The 24,439-nt window shown below is 49.2% G+C and overlaps 1 protein-coding gene across 1 annotated transcript; it reads right to left on the reverse strand.

Moving 5' to 3' along the window:
* Positions 1–17,547: 17,547 nt before the first annotated feature.
* LOC125539770 (uncharacterized) lies at positions 17,548–21,792 on the reverse strand. The gene is made up of 3 exons (XM_048703283.2): positions 21,252–21,792; positions 19,522–19,647; positions 17,548–19,432 (listed from the first exon to the last, which is right to left on the reverse strand). The coding sequence occupies exons 1-3, from the start codon at positions 21,615–21,617 to the stop codon at positions 17,843–17,845; spliced, it is 2,082 nt and encodes a 693-aa protein (XP_048559240.1). The 5' UTR covers positions 21,618–21,792; the 3' UTR covers positions 17,548–17,842.
* Between the last annotated feature and the right edge of the window lie 2,647 nt (positions 21,793–24,439).

A 24,439-nucleotide genomic window follows, 5' to 3' on the forward strand; every position in this document is an offset into this window, starting at 1 on the left:
TTGCGACAACCAGGTAGAAGGGATAGGGGGAAAAGAGGGAGAAAGCAACCGTGAGTACTCATCCAAAGTACTCGCAAGCAAGGAGCTACACTACATATGTATGCATTGGTATCAAATGGAATAAGGCTATCATATGTGGACTGAACTGCAGAAAGCCGGAATAAGAGGGGGATAGCTAGTCCTTTCGAAGACTACGCTTCTGGCAGCCTCCGTCTTGCAACATGTAGAAAAGAGTAGAATGAAATCCTCCAAGTAGCATCGCATAGCAATAATCCTACCCGGCGATCCCCTCCTCAATGCCCTGAGAGAGAGCGACCACCGGTTGTAACTGGCACTTGGAAGGGTGTGTTTTATTAAGTATCCGGTTCTAGTTGTCATAAGGTCAAGGTACAACTCCAAGTCGTCCTGTTACCGAAGATCACGGCTATTCGAATAGATTAACTTCCCTGCAGGGGTGCACCACATACCCCAACATGCTCGATCCCATTTGGCCGGACACACTTTCCTGGGTCATGCCCGGCCTCGGAAGATCAACACGTCGCAGCCCCACCTAGACCAACAGAGAGGTCAGCACGCCGGTCTAAACCTAAGCGCCCAGGGGTCTGGGCCCATTGCCCTTAGCACACCTGCACGTTGCGTGGGCGGCCGGAAGCAGACCTAGCCTAGTGGCGTTCCAGTCCAATCCAGCGCGCGCCGCTCCGTCGCTGACGTCAAGAAGGCTTCGGCTGATACCACGACGCCGGGATACCCATAACTACTCCCACGTAGATGGTTAGTGCGTATAGACCAAATGGCCAGACGCAGATCAAATACCCAGATCTCGTTAAGCGTGTTAAGTATCCGCAAACGCCGACTAGGGCTAGGCCCACCTCTCTCCTAGGTGGTCGGAACCTGCCCTGCCGCTCCGCCTCAAAACTCCACTCGCGGGTGCTCCTCAAGCCCACCCGTCTTTAGTCACCACATGTATCATGTATAAAGTATATAGTATATACCCGTGATCAACTCCCGAGTGATCACGGCCCGATAGTATAGCATGGCAGACGGACAAGGATGTAGGGCCACTGATGAAAAACTAGCATCCTATACTAAGTATTAGGATTGCAGGTAAGGTAACAACAGTAGTAGCAAGGACAGGCTATACATCAGTATAGGATTAACGGGAAGCAGTAACATGCTACACTACTCTAATGCAAGCAGTATAGAGAAGAGTAGGCGATATCTGGTGATCAAAAGAGGGGGCTTGCCTGGTTGCTCTGGCAAGAGAGAGGGATCGTCAACTCCGTAGTCGTACTGGGTAGCAGCGGCGTCGGTCTCGGTGTCTAGCGAGAGAAGAGGGGGAAGAAACAATAAATATTTAAGCAAACAGATGCATAGAGATGCATGACATGACAAGTAGCGGTGTTAGGGGTGCCCTATCGCGGTATGAGGTGATACCGGTGAAGGGGGGAAACATCCGGGAAAGTATCCCCGGTGTTTCGCGTTTTCGCACAGATGAAACAGAGGGGGAAAGTTGCGTGTTCGCTATGCTAGGGATGCGTGGCGGATAAACGGGCTGCGTATTCAAATTCGTCTCGTCGTTCTGAGCAACTTTCATGTACAAAGTTTTTCCATCCGAGCTACGGTTTATTTTATATTAATTTTAAAAGATTTAAATCATTTTTAGGATTTATTTATTTAATTTAATCAACATTATCCAGAATAGTGTCTGCTGACGTCATCATGACGTCAGCAAGACGTCAGCAGTTGACCAGGTCAACCTGACAGGTGGGTCCCGTTCGTCATACTCTGTTTTAATTAACTAACAGTTAATTAGGTTAATTAGTGATTAGGTTAATCTAATTATAATTAATTAACTTAATTAATTCCTTAATTAATTAATTAATTAATTAATTTTATTATTATCATATTTTATATTATTTTTTTATTTATTTTTTAAAATTCTCTTTTTTTTTAATTAAAATGTTCTGGTCGTGGGGCCCCATTGTCATAGGGCCACTGGGGTCTATGCGGGCGTGCGGGTTACGGGCTTCACCCGAACGGGCGATGGCCCGAGTGGGGGGGCGAGCCCGACAGGGGAAAAACGGGGCGAGGCCACCGGGTGCCACCGGCGGACGACCGCGGCGCGGCAGCCATTGAGGGGGCCCCGGCGGAGGCGGCCAGCATGGCAGTGGCAGGCACGGCAGCTTGGGGCGGGGCCGGCAACGGTAGGGAGGCGGAGGGAGCCGGGTCGCGGCCACGGCGGGCGCAGAGGGGAAGAGGGCCGCGGCCAGCGTCAGGAGGCCGGGGCACGGGCGCCGGTGCGCGGCCAAGGCGCGGCGCGGCAGCGGTGAGCGCGGGGCCGGAGCGCGCGCGGGGTGGAAGCCGCGGCCAAGGGCATGGCCGTGCGGCAGCGGGCGCGGGCGGCGGGGCTGCATCGCCAGTGAGGCGAGGCCGCGCACGCGCGGGCGAAGTGGTAGCCGGGCGCGTGCAAAGGGGGCGGAGGCCGAGCGGGACGGACCCGAGCCATGACCAGCGAGGGGGGGCGCGGCCGCGGCGAGGTGCGGTGACCAGGGGGGTCGGGCGTGGCGGACACGGGACGGAGGGATGGTGCGCTCGGCACAGGAGCTCACCGCGGGATGGTGGGGTCTAGGCAACTGGGCTTGGGGAGGAGGACGGAGACGACGGTTCGACGGGGAGGCAGGCCGGCGAAGGAGGTCCGTCGAGGAGGAGGGCGGCGAGGCGGCGTTCCGGCCGACGGGATCCGGGGCGACGGGGTCGGGCCCCTCCCCGATCCAGATCCAGCCGAGCACGGGGGGCGCTGGGAAGGAGGGTTGAGGAGGAGGGAGCTGGGCGGCGGTGGCGATGGTGAACGGCGGCGGGGCGACGGGGATCGACGGCGGCGTCGGGCCGATGGGATCGGGGGGTTCGCCCCGATCCAGATCGGGGGAGGGAGCGAGGGGGGGCGAGCGGGGTGGGGCGAGTGGGGGGGAGTGGGGATCGGGTGGGTTAGGGTTTGCCTGGGGGTGGGGGGATAAGGCAGGGGCGGGGTGGGCTGGCCTGGCGGCCCGTCGGCTTCCTGGGCCGAGGCCTAGATGGCCAGGGGGTTCTCTCCCTCTCTTTTATTTTTTTTGTTTTACCTTTTGTCTTTTCTTTTTATTTATTCTTTTCTGTTCTAGTTTAGTCATACTTTATTTTAGTTTTTTTATAAAACATGACCATAGCTCCTAAAATAAGGTTTCAGAACATCCCTCTACCATAAAAAGTTTGGTGGTCAATTAAACTAGTTTAACATTTGTTTATTATTTAAAATCATTTGAATAATTGTTTTGCTGTGGTTTTATTCACTTTAGAGTATTTAATCATTTCATAAAAGTGTGGTTCCTCCACCATAATTGATTATGATTTAGTTGCAACCATTTGAACATTTTTGATTTGACTATTGGAAAATTTTAATGTTTGACTTCAATTGAAATTTGAATCTGGCTCGGATCTGAACTAACACGAGATTATCAACAGTAATCGTGGTGACATGGCATCATTACCAGAGGGTTACTGTAGCTTGATTAACCGGGCGTCACAATTCTCCTCCACTACAAGAAATCTCGTCCCGAGATTTAAGAGGGGAGTAAGGGGGAAAGTTCTTGTCACGATATTCTAACGAATCTTCTCGGTCTTGGTTGCTTTTCTCGAAGAGGTCAATCCATAGCATTGATGCATAGGAATAAGAAGGGAAAACTCGATATGGATGGATTCTAACAAGATCGAGCATCAGACGGTTAACTCAGGGAAGAAGCATAAGTATCTCTCGATTTGAAACTTAAGAAGATATCGAGAGTGAAGTAAGAAGGTACCATGAGAAGCTTCAAACGGATAGGCAATCGTTCGATGCCTAACCAGAAGGTGAAAGGTTTTCAGGGCAACGAGAATAGGTATTGCGCCTCATACCAGAATAGATCACTAGACAGGTGGTCCGTGAATTACATACGAAGTCAAGCGCGAGGAACAACCTTGGAAACAGGGTGTATAGGAGAGTCAGGTTTCGATCCTGGGAACTGTGGGTTATGGGCCCACCATGTGGGTTAAAACTAGGAAGGGCGTTGACATCTTGCACGATCATGTGAGCAAGGCATGTCAGAGGATAGTCCGTCGGTTAAGTCGGCAACAACATCGGTACCAAAGGGACGAAGAGAACCATTCTCCTACTCGTTGAAACGAGGCGGACCAATAGGCAAAGTTCTCGTCCATCGGTGGTTACCGAATGTCATCAACAACCGCAACAGGGTCTTGCGGACAGAGTGGTACAACGAGGTGTTTACACAAGCAGGGAAATATTACTGCTTATATATTATAGATCACAAGGAGGTTTAAACAAGCCAATGGAAGGAAAATGTGATCATCAGATCAAACCGAACAGTGTAAAGGATAACGTGTTTGACACATATACCAGGGGTATACCCTTCCCAAGGACAAGCAGAGTACGATATCCATGTTAGGATATAATGTAGAAAACCTTTTAGGTAGGGGAGAGAAATTTCATGACATTATCCATACGACGATGTTTGGATAATTTGATTAAGAAAATTTTGCTTTGCGCTTCAAGTGTTCTTATCGATGATAGGAGTACCACATACATGCTTCGAGATAGCACTGACATGGTCTTCAAACAAAGGTCGGGCTTTGGATATACAAAGGATTCATCAGGAACAATTTATAAAGGAAGTCATTCCATTTCCTCATGGAAGAATGGTTAACCTTGCTAAAAAGGAAACTAAAACATTAGGTCCTCCGGTCAGGTGGGCTAGGCATGACATCACCTTACCGGGTCATATAAGGACCAATGATATGTCTCTTGAAAAATGTTCCAACCATCATATCTGACCAAGATTTAGATCTAATTGGTGTCAGGATACCTCAGACTCAGGATGCCTGAGAAGAAAAGGTGCAACACAATTGACGAGACGACATTGTAAGATTCTCGGGAAATGTACTATGGTAGCGAGTTCCGAAACAAGAGTTCATCATTAATCCATGGAGAGGATGAGGAGGTGGCTGATGGACTCAGCGACAAATCAACGGGGTATCCAAAAAAAGGATCTCCACAATTATGTGGATAAGGAGATAACATTTGTCAGATCAAATGATATATTGAAATATGCTCGAGGAAAACATACACGATTAAACCTTGGTTGAAAGGTGCACCCGAAATATGGGTTGGGTTGCACGACCAATGTCAGAATGGTGATTCAATAATCAATAGTCTAAGAACGAACGGCCGACCATTAACTTCAAAGCAATAGGGTTGCTAGAAGGGCAGAATCCAAACAGCACCGTTCACCTGTTGGTATCCTGGTTAGATCCAACACGGGGACCAAGAAAGAATGGTGATGGTGATAAGTATTACCTGTATCAAGAATTCTTAGGAGGTGGTGAAATTCTCACGACATTCTTGACATAAAAGATGGTAATACTCCAAGGTATCGAAGAATAATTGCTGGATAGCACGGGTCTCCAGGTATAACACAAAACACGAACAAGTTTGTGTTGGAGGGAAAGCAATAATGTTGTCGGTGATAACACAAATCATCGAGGGACAAGGATGGTTACATGTCATCATACATTTGGTTGATATTCTAGAAGGAATCAAAATGTTGTTTGATGACCACGACAAATTTAGTCGAGAGGCTCCACGAAGATGTAATCGATCGGCGATGACATCAAGTGAAAGGAATGATGAAGCGAATGGTTATTGGAACCATGGGTATGACACAAACTCGAAATCAAGTTTGTTGTTCAGGGAGAAATGATATGATGAGGAAAATCGACGTAAGCTTAGCTCATCGTCGAGAATTGTGCTCCGTGAAGGACCAGGTAGCACAGTTAAAAAGTTGCACGATAATGATATAGCCGATCAGGCTAGGAATAACTTGAAGGGTTATTAAATCATAAGCAACAAAAATTACTTAGAGTTATTGAATCGTAGTGCGGGATCGGTTCACTTAACGGTGTTCTCGAGTGTTTAATAACTCAGGGCCCGTGAAAAATTGGAACTAGTGAGAATGTAGCACTTGGTTGAAGAACCCATAAGAAGTTATGCAGTTCCGTGATAATCTTGAGATACCAGGGGGTAATACTCGACGACAAATCAAAGTAGAGGTTGGACTGGGGTATTACCCCGTAGAAGACAAGCGCTTAAACTTGCCTGAGAAATGGGGTCAAAGAAGAACATATGGTCGGAACCACGATTGCAAGGATCAATTCACAGATACCAAATGATATTATATCAAGGAGGATAGTTATTATTGCAAGAAGCTTCCATGATAGGATATACATCGTGTCCATGGGCATGAACACAAGTTCAAGGTCGACTCCCACTTCTTCAATGCATAACCTTTCATTCACTGCTCTAGATAAAACTGATTTCAGTGTCAAAACCTACCTGGTGAATTATCAGAGGAGTATGACCCGTGAAAACTTTCGAGTTCACCCAGTTTTAGAGAAAGCATATGTTCAACCCATAGGGGCTTCTTAGAAACATATACCACAAGTTTCATGAGTAAATATTACCAGCTCGAAAGCAGAGCATGGTTGGCAAAAGGAGAGGATACAAATTATCAAAGGCATTATGTATCGGAGTAAGAACTCACAAGGTGATTAATTATGAAGGACATTGTCGGATAATAATCCAACAGTGGATATGGTGACCCACAATGGAGCTGATGTGAGTATCGATACCCAATCAGAGGAAGAAAGAATGCAAATGCATCGTTTTACAGAACATCTGAATAATTCAACGTTTAAATAACAAAGGAATTATGATTTTCAAATCAAGGGATCAGGAGCAAACGCTCTGATCAAGGACGGACAAGTTGAATACACTTAGGGGTACAATCGATGGCAATCTGATTGGCCGAGGACCAGCTCACGTTTTAAATGACATCTGAGCTGGAAGGATGAATTCTACGATCTGAGTGAGGATTGCGAGAATTCGCAACATATTGAGTCAATGGACTCAAAATGATATTGACAAAGGTAGTCAATAAGATTACTATACTTATGGGATTAACCATAATGCAAGCAAGCAAGAATTTCAGGAGCAATAGGTTGCTCAGGATTTTCGGAAGATCGAATGGTATTTCGAAGAATTTTGTGAACTGCATGAATATCTGGGGATGAGCGGATACTCGATAAATGCGAGTAATTATCCGTAGTGGTATGCATGTGGCAAGGAACTGCAAGGCAGTAGGCACAAAGTATCCTCGGGGTATCTTATAATAACAAGATCGACTGGGAATAAAAGTAAGCACGTCAGGGCTAAATACTTATCCATAGGGATATTCCGGTGGTAGGGACTTGCAAAAGCAACGGCATAAGGTTTCGACAGAATATCGGAGAGTATCTTCGAAATCTTCTGGTGCAGCCGGCGATCACCTGGACTGAAGGGGCTCTCCGGGAGAAAGTATTTACGAGAACCTAAGTTAGATTTTTAGTAAACTCATTTAACCCGAATAGAAGAGAGATCAGAGTCCCAGAGTATAGGTCGAGGAATAAAAGATCCTAATACCACCCAAATGGCTACGTGGGCCCGTAAGCCACACAACCATGTTAGTAAACAGTTTTCACTGACTAGACTCGACTTCGGCCAAGGAGTTTGGAAGGGGGATTCCTACAGGCAGTTGGCTCTGATACCAACTTGTGACACCCCCGATTTAATCGTACACTAATCATACACGCAAACGTGTACGATCAAGATCAGGGACTCACGGGAAGATATCACAACACAACTCTACAATTAAAAAAAGTCATACAAGCATCATATTACAAGCCAGGGGCCTCGAGGGCTCGAATACAAGAGCTCGATCATAGACGAGTCAGCGGAAGCAACAATATCTGAGTACAGACATAAGTTAAACAAGTTTGCCTTAAGAAGGCTAGCACAACTGGGATACAGATCGAAAGAGACGCAGGCCTCCTGCCTAGGATCCTCCTAACTACTCCTGGTCGTCGTCAGCGGGCATCACGTAGTAGTAGGCACCTCCGGTGTAGTAGGAGTCGTCGTCGACGGTGGCGTCTGGCTCCTGGGCTCCAACATCTGGTTGCGACAACCAGGTAGAAGGGATAGGGGGAAAAGAGGGAGAAAGCAACCGTGAGTACTCATCCAAAGTACTCGCAAGCAAGGAGCTACACTACATATGTATGCATTGGTATCAAATGGAATAAGGCTATCATATGTGGACTGAACTGCAGAAAGCCGGAATAAGAGGGGGATAGCTAGTCCTTTCGAAGACTACGCTTCTGGCAGCCTCCGTCTTGCAACATGTAGAAAAGAGTAGACTGAAATCCTCCAAGTAGCATCGCATAGCAATAATCCTACCCGGCGATCCCCTCCTCAATGCCCTGAGAGAGAGCGACCACCGGTTGTAACTGGCACTTGGAAGGGTGTGTTTTATTAAGTATCCGGTTCTAGTTGTCATAAGGTCAAGGTACAACTCCAAGTCGTCCTGTTACCGAAGATCACGGCTATTCGAATAGATTAACTTCCCTGCAGGGGTGCACCACATACCCCAACACGCTCGATCCCATTTGGCCGGACACACTTTCCTAGGTCATGCCCGGCCTCGGAAGATCAACACGTCGCAGCCCCACCTAGACCAACAGAGAGGTCAGCACGCCGGTCTAAACCTAAGCGCCCAGGGGTCTGGGCCCATCGCCCTTAGCACACCTGCACATTGCGTGGGCGGCCGGAAGCAGACCTAGCCTAGTGGCGTTCCAGTCCAATCCAGCGCGCGCCGCTCCGTCGCTGACGTCAAGAAGGCTTCGGCTGATACCACGACGCCGGGATACCCATAACTACTCCCACATAGATGGTTAGTGCGTATAGACCAAATGGCCAGACTCAGATCAAATACCCAGATCTCGTTAAGCGTGTTAAGTATCCGCGAACGCCGACTAGGGCTAGGCCCACCTCTCTCCTAGGTGGTCGGAACCTGCCCTGCCGCTCCGCCTCAAAACTCCACTCGCGGGTGCTCCTCAAGCCCACCCGTCTTTAGTCACCACATGTATCATGTATAAAGTATATAGTATATACCCGTGATCAACTCCCGAGTGATCACGGCCCGATAGTATAGCATGGCAGACGGACAAGGATGTAGGGCCACTGATGAAAAACTAGCATCCTATACTAAGTATTAGGATTGCAGGTAAGGTAACAACAGTAGTAGCAAGGACAGGCTATGCATCAGTATAGGATTAACGGGAAGCAGTAACATGCTACACTACTCTAATGCAAGCAGTATAGAGAAGAGTAGGCGATATCTGGTGATCAAAAGGGGGGGCTTGCCTGGTTGCTCTGGCAAGAGAGAGGGATCGTCAACTCCGTAGTCATACTGGGTAGCAGCGGCGTCGGTCTCGGTGTCTAGCGAGAGAAGAGGGGGAAGAAACAATAAATATTTAAGCAAACAGATGCATAGCGATGCATGACATGACAAGTAGCGGTGTTAGGGGTGCCTTATCGCGGTATGAGGTGATACCGGTGAAGGGGGGAAACATCCGGGAAAGTATCCCCGGTGTTTCGCGTTTTCGCACAGATGAAACAAAGGGGGAAAGTTGCGTGTTCGCTATGCTAGGGATGCGTGGCGGATAAACGGGCTGTGTATTCAAATTCGTCTCGTCGTTCTGAGCAACTTTCATGTACAAAGTTTTTCCATCCGAGCTACGGTTTATTTTATATTAATTTTAAAAGATTTAAATCATTTTTAGGATTTATTTATTTAATTTAATCAACATTATCCAGAATAGTGTCTGCTGACGTCATCATGACGTCAGCAAGACGTCAGCAGTTGACCAGGTCAACCTGACAGGTGGGTCCCGTTCGTCATACTCTGTTTTAATTAACTAATAGTTAATTAGGTTAATCTAATTATAATTAATTAACTTAATTAATTCCTTAATTAATTAATTAATTAATTTTATTATTATCATATTTTATATTATTTTTTTATTTTTTTTTAAATTCTCTTTTTTTTTAATTAAAACGTTCTGGTCGTGGGGCCCCATTGTCATAGGGCCACTGGGGTCTATGCGGGCGTGCGGGTTACGGTCTTCACCCGAACGGGCGATGGCCCGAGTGGGGGGGGCGAGCCCGACAGGGGAAAAACGGGGCGAGGCCACCGGGTGCCACCGGCGGACGACCGCGGCGCGGCAGCCATTGAGGGGGCCCCGGCGGAGGCGGCCAGCATGGCAGTGGCAGGCACGGCAGCTTGGGGCGGGGCCGGCAACGGTAGGGAGGCGGAGGGAGCCGGGTCGCGGCCACGGCGGGCGCAGAGGGGAAGGGGGCCGCGGCCAGCGTCAGGAGGCCGGGGCACGGGCGCCGGTGCGCGGCCAAGGCGCGGCGCGGCAGCGGTGAGCGCGGGGCCGGAGCGCGCACGGGGTGGAAGCCGCGGCCAAGGGCATGGCCGTGCGGCAGCGGGCGCGGGCGGCGGGGCTGCATCGCCGGTGAGGCGAGGCCGCGCACGCGCGGGCGAAGTGGTAGCCGGGCGCGTGCAAAGGGGGCGGAGGCCGAGCGGGACGGACCCGAGCCATGACCAGCGAGGGGGGGGCGCGACCGCGGCGAGGTGCGGTGACCAGGGGGGTCGGGCGTGGCGGACACGGGACGGAGGGATGGTGCGCTCGGCACAGGAGCTCACCGCGGGATGGTGAGGTCTAGGCAACTGGGCTTGGGGAGGAGGACGGAGACGACGGTTCGATGGGGAGGCAGGCCGGCGAAGGAGGTCCGTCGAGGAGGAGGGCGGCGAGGCGGCGTTCCGGCCGACGGGATCCGGGGCGACGGGGTCGGGCCCCTCCCCGATCCAGATCCAGCCGAGCGCGGGGGGCGCTGGGAAGGAGGGTTGAGGAGGAGGGAGCTGGGCGGCGGTGGCGATGATGAACGGCGGCGGGGCGACGGGGATCGACGGCGGCGGCGGGCCGATGGGATCGGGGGGTTCGCCCCGATCCAGATCGGGGGAGGGAGCGAGGGGGGGCGAGCGGGGTGGGGCGAGTGGGGGGAGTGGGGATCGGGTGGGTTAGGGTTTGCCTGGGGGTGGGGGGATAAGGCAGGGGCGGGGTGGGCTGGCCTGGCGGCCCGTCGGCTTCCTGGGCCGAGGCCTAGATGGCCAGGGGGTTCTCTCCCTCTCTTTTATTTTTTTTGTTTTACCTTTTGTCTTTTCTTTTTATTTATTCTTTTCTGTTCTAGTTTAGTCATACTTTATTTTAGTTTTTTTATAAAACATGACCATAGCTCCTAAAATAAGGTTTCAGAACATCCCTCTACCATAAAAAGTTTGGTGGTCAATTAAACTAGTTTAACATTTGTTTATTATTTAAAATCATCTGAATAATTGTTTTGCTATGGTTTTATTCACTTTAGAGTATTTAATCATTTCATAAAAGTGTGGTTCCTCCACCATAATTGATTATGATTTAGTTGCAACAATTTGAACATTTTTGATTTGACTATTGGAAACTTTTAATGTTTGACTTCAATTGAAATTTGAATCTGGCTCGGATCTGAACTAACACGAGATTATCAACAGTAATCGTGGTGACATGGCATCATTACCAGAGGGTTACTGTAGCTTGATTAACCGGGCGTCACAAATACAGCCTGGAACACCATAGTGTGATGGTGTATCCGAACATCATAACTGCACCCTATTGGATATGATGCATACCATGATGTCTCTTGTCGAATTACCACGATAGTTTATGGGTTAGGCATTAGAGACAACCACATTCACTTTAAATAGGGCACCACGTAATTCCGATGAGATGACACCGTATGAACTATGGTTTAGAGAAACCTAAGCTGTCATTTCTTAAAAGTTTGGGGCTGCGACGCTTATGTGAAAAAGTTTCAGGCTGATAAGCTCGAACCCAAAGCGGATAAATGCATCTTCATAGGACACCCAAAACAGTTGGGTATACCTCCTGTCTCAGATTCGAAAGCAATAAAGAATTGTTTCTAGAATCGGGTCCTTTCTCGAGGAAAAGTTTCTCTCGAAAGAATTGAGTGGGAGGATGGTGGAGACTTGATAAGGTTATTGAACCGTCTCTTCAACTAGTGTGTGGCAGGGCACAGGAAGTTGTTCCTGTGGCACCTACACCAATTGAAGTGGAAGCTTATGATAGTGATCATGAAACTTCAGATCAAGTCACTACCAAACCTCGTAGGATGACAAGGATGCGTACTACTTCAGAGTGGTACGTAATCCTGTCTTGGAAGTCATGTTGCTAGGCAACAATGAACCTACGAGCTATGGAGAAGCGATGGTGGGCCTGGATTCCAAAATGGCTCGAGGCCATATAATCCGAGAGAGGATCCATATATGAAAACAAAGTGTAGACTTTGGAAGAACTACTTGATGGTCGTAAGGCTGTTAGGTACATATGGATTTTAAAAGGAAGACGGACAATGATGGTAAGTATCACCATTAAGAAAGCTCGACTTGTCATTAAGAAGTTTCCTGACAAGTTCAAGGAGTTGACTACGATGAGACTTTCTCACTCGTAGCAATGCTAAGAGTCTGTTGGAATTATATTAGCAATTACTGCATTATTTATGAAATCTTGCAGATAGGATGTCAAAACATTGTTTCCTCGATGTTTTTTCTTGAGGAAAGGTTGTATGTGATACAACCGGAAGGTTTTGTCAAATCCCGAAAGATGCTAATAAGTATGCAAAGCTCCAGCAATCCTTCTAAGGACTGGAGTAAGCATCTCGGAGTTGGAATGTATGCTTTGATGAGATGATCAAAGATTTTGGTGTATAGAAAGTTTATGAGAAACTTGTATTTCCAAAGAAGTGAGTGGGAGCACTATAGAATTTCTGATGAGTATATGTTGTTGACATATTGTTGATCAGAAATGACGTAGAATTTCTGGAAAGCATATAGGGTTATTTGGAAAGTGTTTTTCAATGGAAAGCCTGGATTAAGCTACTTGAGCATTGAGCATCAAGATCTATAAGGATAGATCAAAACGCTTAATGGTACTTTCAAATGAGCACATACCTTGACATGATCTTGAAGGTGTTCAAGATGGATCAGTCAAAGAAGGAGTTCTTGCCTGAGTTGTAAGGTATGAAGTTAAGACTTAAAGCTCGACCACGACAGAATAGAGAGAAAGGACGAAGGTCGTCCCCTATGCTTAAGACATAGGCTCTACAGTATGCTATGCTGTGTACCGCACCTGAAGTGTGCCTTGCCATGAGTCAGTCAAGGGGTACAAGAGTGATCCAAGAATGGATCACAGGACAGCGGTTAAAGTTATCCTTAGTAACTAGTGGACTAAGGAATTTTCTCGATTATGCAGGTGGTAAAAGAGTTCGTCGTAAAGGGTTATGCCGATGCAAGCTTTGACACTAATCCAGATTATTCTGAGTAGTAAACTGGATTCGTATAGTAGAACAGTTATTTAGAATAGCTCCAAATAGAGCGTGGTAGCTGCATCTAGGAGATGACATAGAGATTTGTAAAGCACACACGGATCTGAAAGGTTCAGACCCGTTGACTATAACCTCTCTCACAAGCATAACATGATCAAACCCAGAACTCATCGAGTGTTAATCACATGGTAAATGTGAACTAGATTATTGACTCTAGTAAACTCTTTGGGTGTTAGTCACATGGGGATGTGACCTTGAGTGTTAATCACATATCGATGTGAACTAGATTATTGACTCTAGTGCAAGTGGGAGACTGTTGGAAATATGCCCTAGAGGCAATAATAAATTGATTATTATTATATTTCCTTGTTCATGATAATCGTTTATTATCCATGCTAGAATTGTATTGATAGGAAACTCAGATACATGTTTGGATACATAGACAACACCATGTCCCTAGTAAGCCTCTAGTTGACTAGCTCGTTGATCAATAGATGGTTACGGTTTCCTGACCATGGACATTGGATGTCGTTGATAACGGGATCACATCATTAGGAGAATGATGTGATGGACAAGACCCAATCCTAAGCATAGCACTAGATCGTGTAGTTCGTATGCTAAAGCTTTTCTAATGTCAAGTATCATTTCCTTAGACCATGAGATTGTGCAACTCCCGGATACCATAGGAGTGCTTTGGGTGTGCCAAACGTCACAACGTAACTGGGTGACTATAAAGGTGCACTACGGGTATCTCTGAAAGTGTTTGTTGGGTTGGCACGAATCGAGACTGGGATTTGTCACTCCGTGTGACGGAGAGGTATCTCTGGGCCCACTCGGTAGGACATCATCATAATGTGCACAATGTGATCAAGGAGTTGATCACGGGATGATGTGTTACGGAACGAGTAAAGAGACTTGCCGGTAACGAGATTGAACAAGGTATCGAGATACCGACGATCGAATCTCGGGCAAGTATCGTACCGCTAGACAAAGGGAATTGTATACGGGATTGATCGAATCCTCGACATCGTGGTTCATTCGATGAGATCATCGTGGAACATGTGGGAACCAACATGGGTATCCAGATCCCGCTGTTGGTTATTGACCGGAGAACGTCTCGGTCATGTCTGCATGCTTCCCGAACCCGTAGGGTCTACACACTTAAGGTTCAGTGACGCTAGGGTTATAGAGATATTAGTATGCGGTAACCCGAATGTTGTTCGGAGTCCCGTATGAGATCCCGGACGTCACGAGGAGTTCCGGAATGGTCCGGAGGTAAAGAATTATATATAGGAAGTGCTATTTCGGCCATCAGGACAAGTTTCGGGGTCACCGGTATTGTACCGGGACCACCGGAAGGGTCCCAGGGGGTCCACCGGGTGGGGCCACCTGCCCCGGGGGGCCACATGGGCTGTAGGGGTGTGCGCCTTGGCCTATATGGGCCAAGGGCACCAGCCCCAAGAGGCCCATGCGCCAAGGGATAAGGAAAGGAAGAGTCCTAAAGGGGGAAGGCACCTCCTAGGTGCCTTGGGGGGGGGGGAGGGACTCCTCCCTAGCCGCACCCTTCCTTGGAGGAAGGGCCAAGGCTGCGCCCCCCCCCCTCTCCCTTGGCCCTATATATAGTGGGGGGAAGGGAGGGCAGCCACACATAAGCCCTGGCGCCTCCCTCTCCCTCCCGTGACACATCTCCCTCCTCCCGCAGCGCTTGGCGAAGCCCTGTTGGAATCCCGCTACTTCCACCACCACGCCGTCGTGCTGCTGGATCTCCATCAACCTCTCCTTTCCCCTTGCTGGATCAAGAAGGAGGAGACGTCGCTGCTCCGTATGTGTGTTGAACGCGGAGGTGCCGTCCGTTCGGCGCTAGGATCATCGGTGATTTGGATCACGACGAGTACGACTCCATCAACCCCGTTCTCTTGAACGCTTCCGCGCGCGATCTACAAGGGTATGTAGATCCACTCCTCCCTCGTTGCTACATGACTCCATAGATAGATCTTGGTGACACGTAGGAAAATTTTGAATTATTGCTACGTTCCCCAACAGATCTAAGGGGGAGGGCTGGACCTAGGGTTTGGGGGGCCTCTGGAGCCGCACGCGCGTGCGACCCAGGAGGCGAGTTGTGATAAGGCCGTGGAATAAATTTTCATGTTACATGGTCTTACTATTGTAGATGTTGATGTTTTTTTATATAAATTTGGTCAAACAATGCATAGTTTGACTTCAAACAAATCTTATATACTCCCTCCGTCTGAAAATACTTGTCATCAAAATGGATAAAAGGGGATATATCGAGAACTAAAATACATCTAAATACATTCCCTTTTATTCATCTTGATGACAAGTATTTCCGGACGGAGAAAGTACAAAGTAACAAGAAAGGGAGGGAGTAATTGTTCAGGGTACTGCAGTTGTTGTTTGGTTCTTTCGATCTGTGCAGCTCCAGGCCTACACTTATGCTTTGTTGGTTGCCTTTAGGACTGCTGCACTTGTGCTAGTACCAAGAAGCGATGACACCAAGTTACAAGAACTGGTTTTGCTAGGTTTCTCTACTTTATCACCATTTGCACCTATTGCAGACATATGTTTGATAGATGTATCAATATCTTGTGAAGTTGCAATAATTGTACATGTGCTTCTAGTTGGTACATATATTGTTGTTGCAGTTGTTATTTATTTCACGGCTGCAATGTAGTTTACTGACATCGGAACTTGTATTTTGTAAAACAGGGGTATATATACTTGCTATTTTGTTGTGTCAAGGAAGTGGTACGTAGTTATGAGAAGGAGCGAATATAAAACATTATGCATCTTCACAGTCTCACTTCACCTCTTCTCTTCTCTTCTCTACCACAACTATGTTTGATATCAAAGTATTATATAAACCAAAGTATCAAAAACTACAGTAATTTTGCCTATAGGTGTGAGATACCATAGTTTTATCAAAATAGAGTATTTTGCAGTATTCACAATACATAGAACCTGTTTGGCTGTTGCCGCATAACGCTGTAAATTTTGTTGTTTAGCCGTTGTGTTTAAGCACTCAGCAGCTCTGTTTTTAAAAAAAAGGTTTGGGGTTCTTTTTTATATGCAGAGAAAAAACTGCAGTTTGCCCAATACTATAATATTAAAAGCATAGTTGTTAGGGGCAACCAAACAGCTCATTGTAAATAAAACTGTGATAATCTCAAAAACTGTAGTATCCTCAAAATACTTAGAAAATACTTTGCTATCAAACAGGGCCTATACTTCACTCTCTCAATGAAAAACATTGCTACTCCATTCTCTGCAGAGGACATGGAACAACTGTCGGATGAATTGGCAACGTTTCGATTGATTTAATCCATAAGTAAATCATGGTGGTAGCAAAAAAACAGTAATAGCTAGGTAATTTCCCTGTGCGCTGTGGCAAGAATTTAGAGATAAATTTCAGATAAATTATGTATGAGAAAATGATTTAAATCAAAAGCTAGTTTTTTTTAATGCAGAAATATTTCATCCTTGCACTGTGTGAGAAACTGTGAACAAAGAGTGCATACTTGCATTGATAGAAATAATATATAATTACGTGGATGATTGAACTGATGAGATTCACATTGATTCTAGACCTATTTATACCAAGGGATAGTTGGTACATCTTTGTGAGATGAAATCCAACCGCAAGTTGCAGTTGCTCCTAGGTCGTGAGACAAAATGGCAATTGTTATTATTAGCAGTTGCTAATCTGTGAGAGTAGTCCTGACTGCTAGGAGCAGCTGTTGATGTGTGAAGACAAAGCTATAGCCGCTGATTGCAGTTATCCTTGGTAATGTGGTTGGCTAGTTAGCACGGCAGTCAGGGCAGACCAAAAAATCTGCGCGAGTGGACACTTCAGTCTCCACTGGCTAACGCCAGTCGGGTGTGGGAGGTGCCACTTTCAGAGCCAACGAGGCCTGCCCCTTCTTGGGAGAAGAACGACGCATATGTACGCTTTCCAAAGGCAAAGATAGGTTCCTTGGCTACAGCATTTTGCGTCTTTTCACACTCCAAAACGTGTACTAACTCCAAATCATTCAAAAAAGAAGAAACGAATCAGGAACACCGAGTCAGAGCAGCATATATAGGGAGAAGGGAGGTAGCTACAGTAAAAAGCGTAAAAACATTGATCCCTGGACTGGACGTGAACTTTGTCTGAACATTGCTGCATGTTTATGTCTATATTACATCATGCCGGATCTCCCCGCAGCCTACCAAATGCAACCATATCCCCAGAGCTACGGCAAGATACAGAAGCAGCACGGCCCACAAAGGCCGACCTGATTGATCTATTATCGGTTCTTTACTAGTACATCAATTACAACTTACAAGTGACCCTAAGACAACAACAAGAAAAAAATGAAGCTGCGAAGTAATTTCCGAGATTATTTCTTCTAGGCTTTGCACCGGTTTCGCCTCGTGTTTCTGGCGCTTCTAGATCTTCTGCTTGAGCACTTGGCGGAGCTGCACCTTCTGGCTCACCATCCGCGCCTCCATGAGCTTCTCCTTCAGGCTGTGCTTCTGGGACGCCCGCGGGTACTCCATGCAGCCCCTGAAGCCGCGGTTGAATTGGATGTTCATCGAGTCCGGCGAGCTCCACTGCCCCACGCTCGGCGAGCTGAGGCCGATATCCTGAACGCCGCTCTCGATGGTGGAATTGGTCCCGACCGACAGCCGCACATTCGATGATCTGCCGTTCAGTGCCTCCGTGGCATCCTTCTTGGAGACGTCGCTGTTCTTTGGGCGAGATGACTTCCAGAGCTTTGATATGGCTGATTCTTTCTTCTTGGGCTGAGTCATGGTCGTCAGGTATGCGTCCGCCAGATCATCCTTCAGCTTCTCGATCTCCCCGTACTCGAAATCGTTTCTGCTCGTCCAGGAGATGCTCCCGTCGAAGATCTTGTTGATCGACGACTGGCTTCCGTCGGGTGAACCACTTGAACCCTGCATCTCTTCATGACTTATTGTCTCCCAGCTGCTGGCATCTCCAGCTTCGCTCTCATTGTGAGGGTTCTTATTCGAGTACGCCGCCTTGGCTGGCTTCTCCAGGAATATATCTGTCATTGGGCTGGCCTCCTGGATCTCTGATTCACATACAGTGGAGCTGTTCTTGTAGCACTGCTCGATCTCCTTAATAACAGGCTCTTCACTTGGACGCAGCTCTTCAAAAATTGAAAATATGTCTTCTGACTCTGCTGGCGGCTCATACCTGAATTCAACATCCTGTGCTCTGACTGACCTGATCGCATGTATAATGTTCTCCGCTTGTTCCACTACCGTGATGTCTCCCCTAGCAGAACTGCATCCAGCAACAAAGGCCTCAACATCCTGCTGCAGTCTGCTCAATTCTGTGTATTTGGCATCCAAAGTGAGTTTTGCATCAACAAGCTTCATCTGCACCCGTTCTTCGCGCCACACCTCAGCCATCTGCAGCATCTTCCGCTCCTCATCCACCTCCTCTCGCAGCTTCTGGATGTCATGTTTCAAGGCCTCGATCTCGGCTTTGTCTTCCTCCACCTCCCTTGCTAGCTCGTTGCACACCTCCTCGGTGAGCTCCCGAGTCTTCCTCTCCTCATCATACTCTTGCACCAGCTGGTTTGCTGACATCTTGGTCTCCTTCAGCTCATTGACGAGCTTCATGTTAATCAGCTCCAGCCGCCTCCTGTTTTTCTTCTCATGATCAAGGTTTGCCTTCATATCTTCAAGAACAGCACGCATCTTCTCATGCTCTCTACTGCGCCAAGCTGCTTTCTCCTCGGCAAGCTTCTTGAACAAGTGGTCAAGTTTCTTCTTAGTTGACCGGCGCTCGCTTTCCAGCTCACCCACTCGATCACGTGCTTGCCGGAGCTCCAACTGGAGGTTAGCAACATAGGATGCATCTTGCTGCTCATCCAGAAGATTTAGTTGGCTGGCTATCAGATAGGCATCATGCGATTCCATTCCTTTCATGTTCTCAGGCTCCCATTTTGTTGCTTTCTCCATGGCGGTAACAGGTATCATAGGTGAAGAACCATGAAACTGTACCTGCAGAATTAAATCCATCAGATCTTCCAAATAATTTTACATACCGGTACATGCAAAATAGTCGAGATTATAATTAACTTCTGAATCACCTTGTGAAGCTCTTCGCTCTTTCGCTCCAAAACAGAAATCGGGCTTGAAATCTCATTCTTAAGACTCTGGTGATGACCCAACGTATCTTGTTTAAGAAGCTGGACTTGTAGATGCCTCGGGATATGCTGACATATAGCAAATACAGCGATTATAAGTCATGAGGAGAAGAAAATTCATCAGTTTGTACACTAAAACTATTGCTACATGTGCATTCCCTGTTCCATCATTAAGCAAATCAGAAAAGTCTCCCCAAGCCCCAATCCACCCAAGAACGAGGATGATCTGCATGCATTCAAGTTACTGTTTCTCACAGTGTGGCTATTTGAAAGGGACACAAAAGGCTCCCATCATCCATGTACAACCAAAAAGGCGAACTGCTCGAGGGACATGATCAAAGACATAGAGAATCTGAAGGGGGCCAAACTATCATCACATGCAGATGCAGACCCCTCTCAAATGAGAGCATGCACAGTGAATCTAAATTCCAACCTACCCGGCTACATATACAGTGTCACGAATATTCATCTCATTTATTAACCTAAGATCCAGTCACCTCAAAAATATCTGATGGGGCAAGAATAGTCTCCTCCAATGAGACGAGACAGGCAGCTATTGGCTTGCCCCGGGACAACATAGCTGAACCCAGGATGCACATGTTTGTTGCCGCACGGCACACGAGTTCAGTCCAATCATTCCGGCTAATGGGGTGCCTATACTGCCTAAACAAACAAGATTTGGACCGCAGCTATCCAATTACACCCACCAACCCATCTGCAAGATCCAAATTCCGATCCGAGCTCTTCCCACAACCCATTCCGCGAAAGGGAAATAAATGGCCGTTCACCGGCAAAGTGGCAAACACATACGGACGATGCATTTGTGGCTGCACGGGCATGGGAAGGATCCTATGTATGCCTGGGCCCCAATCTGGGATCACATGACGAGATCCGAGCGCAGGAAAAATGCAAGTGCCTTTTGGACGAGTAAATTTATGGGACAGCGATCACGGCCGTCTCCTTCCCGTGGCTGCACAGCACGGCTGCCTCCATTAAATGGAGGTGTGCTTCAGCCCGACGCATCTTTAGTTAAGACGGCCACTAGTAAATGCGTCGACGCTACAACGGGTAGCAGTGCTGCCGCCGATACTACATCGGTAAGAAAATGGGAAATGGATTCGTAGATTTGACCCGTCAAGGCAAAATATGCAGCTAAAAATAGAGGAACAAAAATGTGCATAGTTCAGAAGAGAAATCGCACAGAGAATGCCCAAAATAAGTACTAAATACTAGATGAACAAAAATGTACACGGTTGAGTGGAGAAATCGCACAGAGAATGCCCTACGTATGAACAATGACCTACGTATGAACAAATTTGCAGGAGATCTCTGGCCTAGAGCTACGAATGAACAATGACCTACGAGATTTACTAGCAGACATTAGGCAAACATGAGTTTCGCTTGGTTTAAGCTAGCTAAAACACATCAAATCAGAACAAAATCTAAGAAACTGCGCAGGCCTTTTTAGTTCTGGATTTGACTAAGGCGGATTCACTGAACACGCAGCGGTTAGCTACTAATAAAGTAGTGCGGGAAACAGATGGTGGGCAAGCAAAGCAGCTCGACAAATCACACGAAGCACGAGCCTCCAATGAATGCGCGCATCACCGCCTACCTACTAACAGGAAACGAAACGAAAACGAAAACGAAAAACCAGCCGCGCGCGCGCGCACCTCGAGCCCGACGTGGACCCTGCCCTCCGCGCCGCCGCCGTGGCCGCCGACGACCGCCTCCGGGGGCCGCAGCCGCCACACCCCGGCCGCGAGCCGCCTCACCGACACATCCCGCGCCTTCTCCCGCGGGCCGGGGCCGGGTCCAGGCCCGGCCCCCGCAGCCGCCGCCTTCTCGCCGCGCCTCTCGGGCGCCCCATTGGCGACCCCCGCGTCCCACCGGAGCAGCGGCGTGGCGGGCCCGCTCCGCCGCCCGCCGCCCGACCCCGGGGCCCTGAGCGGGCGCCGGCGCAGGCGCCGCGGCGTCCGCAGCGACGGCGCCGTCGGTGCGGCCGGGGGCGCGGCGGCGGCGCGGTTCCTGGAGCTCATCTGCGGGGAGGGCTTGGCGCGCGGAGCTCCCGCGACATCGGAGAGTGAGAGAGAGAGCGAGCGAGATGGAAGCGCGGCGGCGTGCGTGGGTCAGGTCAGAGAGACGTTGGGCTGGGTTGGGGTGACAAATTGGGTCTGGGAGTGGGGAGGAGGCGTTGGGAAAAGGGGGAGGTGGGGGGGAGTAAACTAGGCAGGATTCGGCAATGGCGTGGTGTTTGGGTCTGGGGGAGCGTGGCCGCGTGGGGTGCGGGTTGGGGAAGGACTGATCTGGGCCTGGCCGCGCGGGGTGGATTCCTCGGCTCGGCTGCGTGCGCGGGCCGGGCTTGGTTGTCTGATGTGGGCGTTTTCGACTGTTTTGACGATGCCTCAGCTCGTGAGCCGTGACTCGCGCAGTGTGTGGGTACTGCACGTCTGCACGAAGATCGCCGGGATAGGCTTGTCATCTGAAGGGGCCCCGGCCAGTTGCGCCGTGGGGATGTGCGAAGGAGGCTTTTCCCACCGCTGGTCCGATGATCTGATCTACTCAGCTGTTCGTACATGGTACATTGCCCGTTTTATGTGCGTGTAAATGCTGGCACAGTATGTGGTACGGTGAAAATAGTGCGAGTACTCAGAGAATTGAATGAACAAAAGCGTGAGTGCAAGCGTCATTGTTTCTACGATGAACACAAACGTCGTTGTCTCCACAAAAGCTACACGTCAATCGCCTGAGTTTTGAATTTTAGGTCGGTCCATTTCGCTAGAAGGCGAAAACTGCTGAAGGGGAGGAAGACGCTCGCAGGAGGAGATAAAAAAGTTCGCCAGAAAAAAATTGGTCATCGCCCGGGGCTAGAGGTATGGCCGGGGCGGCGGCAAGACCAGCGATGAGGGACGGTTCAGGGGAGGACGTTGCGGCGAGGCTGTCGCGGGGGGCTTGGTCGGTGGTACGCAAGGTGGTCAGAGGAGCAAGATGAGCCGAAGGTTAAAGAAGACGATCTCGCTGTTGATTTAGCATTTGACGGTTCAAAATAATCGACCCACCCAAAACCAGTTTTTGGTCGATTGACTCTGGCCACGCCCCATTGTCTCAGCCAAGAGACCATCAAAAGGCGTCCCACACCAGATGTCCATAGGATTAGCATCTATGAAGCCGGACGCATCATGATCAGATCGCGGTGAACCGACCCGCCGCTCCACGTGGCTCCAAAACGGAGGGCAGCAACGGAACAGCCGCCATGTCGTCGGGCCCGTCCACACACTGCCAATCCAGTCACCCTCCAGATCCAAGCGAGCGGCGCACCCACCACGTCGTCTCCAGCAGCAGCAGCTCGCGTAACGTGGCCGCCGCGCGCACGTGCGGCCCCGCGGGAGAGAGAGGGGAAGGCATCCGAGGCGCGGAGCACGAGGCAAGGCGACGCAAGCGCGCCACGCCGGACGCCGGGGGCCGGGACCCGCCTGCCAGCGACGGCGCGCAGCCCCACGGGGGGAGGGCAGAAGACGACGCCGTACGTGGCCCGTGCGCCTCTGTCGCTCTCCCCGTCTGGGCGCTGTAACTTTGGCAGCGGCAGGCACCGAGCGCTGTGATTGTCTGCCAGTGGAGGGGAACAGCGTAGATTTTGAAATTTAAACCGGTGAAAATCAGGCGGGACAAACGCAGCGACGCCACAGTGATCGGTGGTCTGCGCCCGTCGTCTAAGCCACACAGCCACTGGCACGCATACGCATATTTTTCTTCTTCCGATGGCATCGTTCACGGTGTGGCAGGAAGGGGACAGCTGGCTGTAAACAATGTCGAGCCCGGAGATAACGACCCGAGAGAATACGATGTAGTACGTGGTTTGGTCAGGGGACAGCCCAAGGGAATACGATGCAGCAGCACGTACGCTACGGATACGCAGCCGAAGGGAATACGATGTGGGTTGGTTGACGTGTAGGCGATAGGGAGGAGGTAAGGTCGCCGTCGACCGTAATTTAATTACTGTGGATAATCTCGCTCGCGCCCTCTGCATGTGCGTTGTCGATGGTTTCGGTCGACGTCGCATCATTGGTGTTCGGTCGGCGTCTGCTGGTTCCGTAATCATAGGCGTAGTTGTAGATCTGGGTCAAGCCTCAGGCGGCCGTCGTCCATGCATGCTTATCTGACTGACCGGCCGAGAGCCGATCGACGTGCAGGAGCTGTTGGACCATTTCGTCAGAAGCATGGTGGTTAGATCGGCCGTGAAATGGTGCGTGGTGTGGTGGTTGAGCGCCTGAGCTGGTCGACGGAGCAGCGCCCAGTGTATGTACTGTGTCTGTACTCTGTAGAGGAGCGGCCTTCTTGGGTTCTCGTAGCACGGCTGCAGTAATAACTGCACTTGTGCGCGTTCTCAATTAGAGTAGCATCCTCCAACTGTATGCGGGGCACGCCGTTTGCCGTGGGAGTGATGAGGCCGTCGTCACGATCCGTCTATCTATTCCTCATGTATCCACTGGAGGGGGGAACCGGGGGAACCACAGCTAGTGGAACAATCCGTTCTGTTCGAGTCGCGGCGGAGGAAGGGGATCGTCTTACGTTTTTTTTTTTTAGGATCGGGATCGTCTTACGTTTTTTTTTCTGGGCCTCGCCTTCTCCTTGGGCTTGGGCCTCTTTCTGGGCCTGCCAGGTTGCACCGAACAAATGCGGCGAGCCCTTTGGGTGGTTTTTTGCCTGGAGCGCGTCAGGTGGTGCATCCGCCATTTCTCAAAAAAGAAAAAAAGGTGGTGCATCCGCCACCGTCGCTTGTGGCGTGCTGTGTGCTTCCTTTGCATTTTTACTTAAATTTTAATTTGTTAATCCCCTTTCGAGTTTTAGATGTTCTTTTCTC

This window comes from Triticum urartu, chromosome 2A, assembly GCF_056163025.1.
Source record: "Triticum urartu cultivar PI428250 chromosome 2A, HENAU_Tu73, whole genome shotgun sequence".
Classification (NCBI taxonomy): Eukaryota; Viridiplantae; Streptophyta; class Magnoliopsida; order Poales; family Poaceae; genus Triticum; species Triticum urartu.

Excerpts from the sequence above, each read along its gene's own strand:
- LOC125539770 (XM_048703283.2), bottom strand. The coding sequence starts at position 21,617 with ATGAGCTCCAGGAACCGCGCCGCCGCCGCGCCCCCGGCCGCACCGACG. Across the intron at positions 19,648-21,251 it reads GGGTCCACGTCGGGCTCGAG|CATATCCCGAGGCATCTACA; the intron begins GTGCGCGCGCGC and ends GCTATATGTCAG. Across the intron at positions 19,433-19,521 it reads AGAGCGAAGAGCTTCACAAG|GTACAGTTTCATGGTTCTTC; the intron begins GTGATTCAGAAG and ends TTAATTCTGCAG.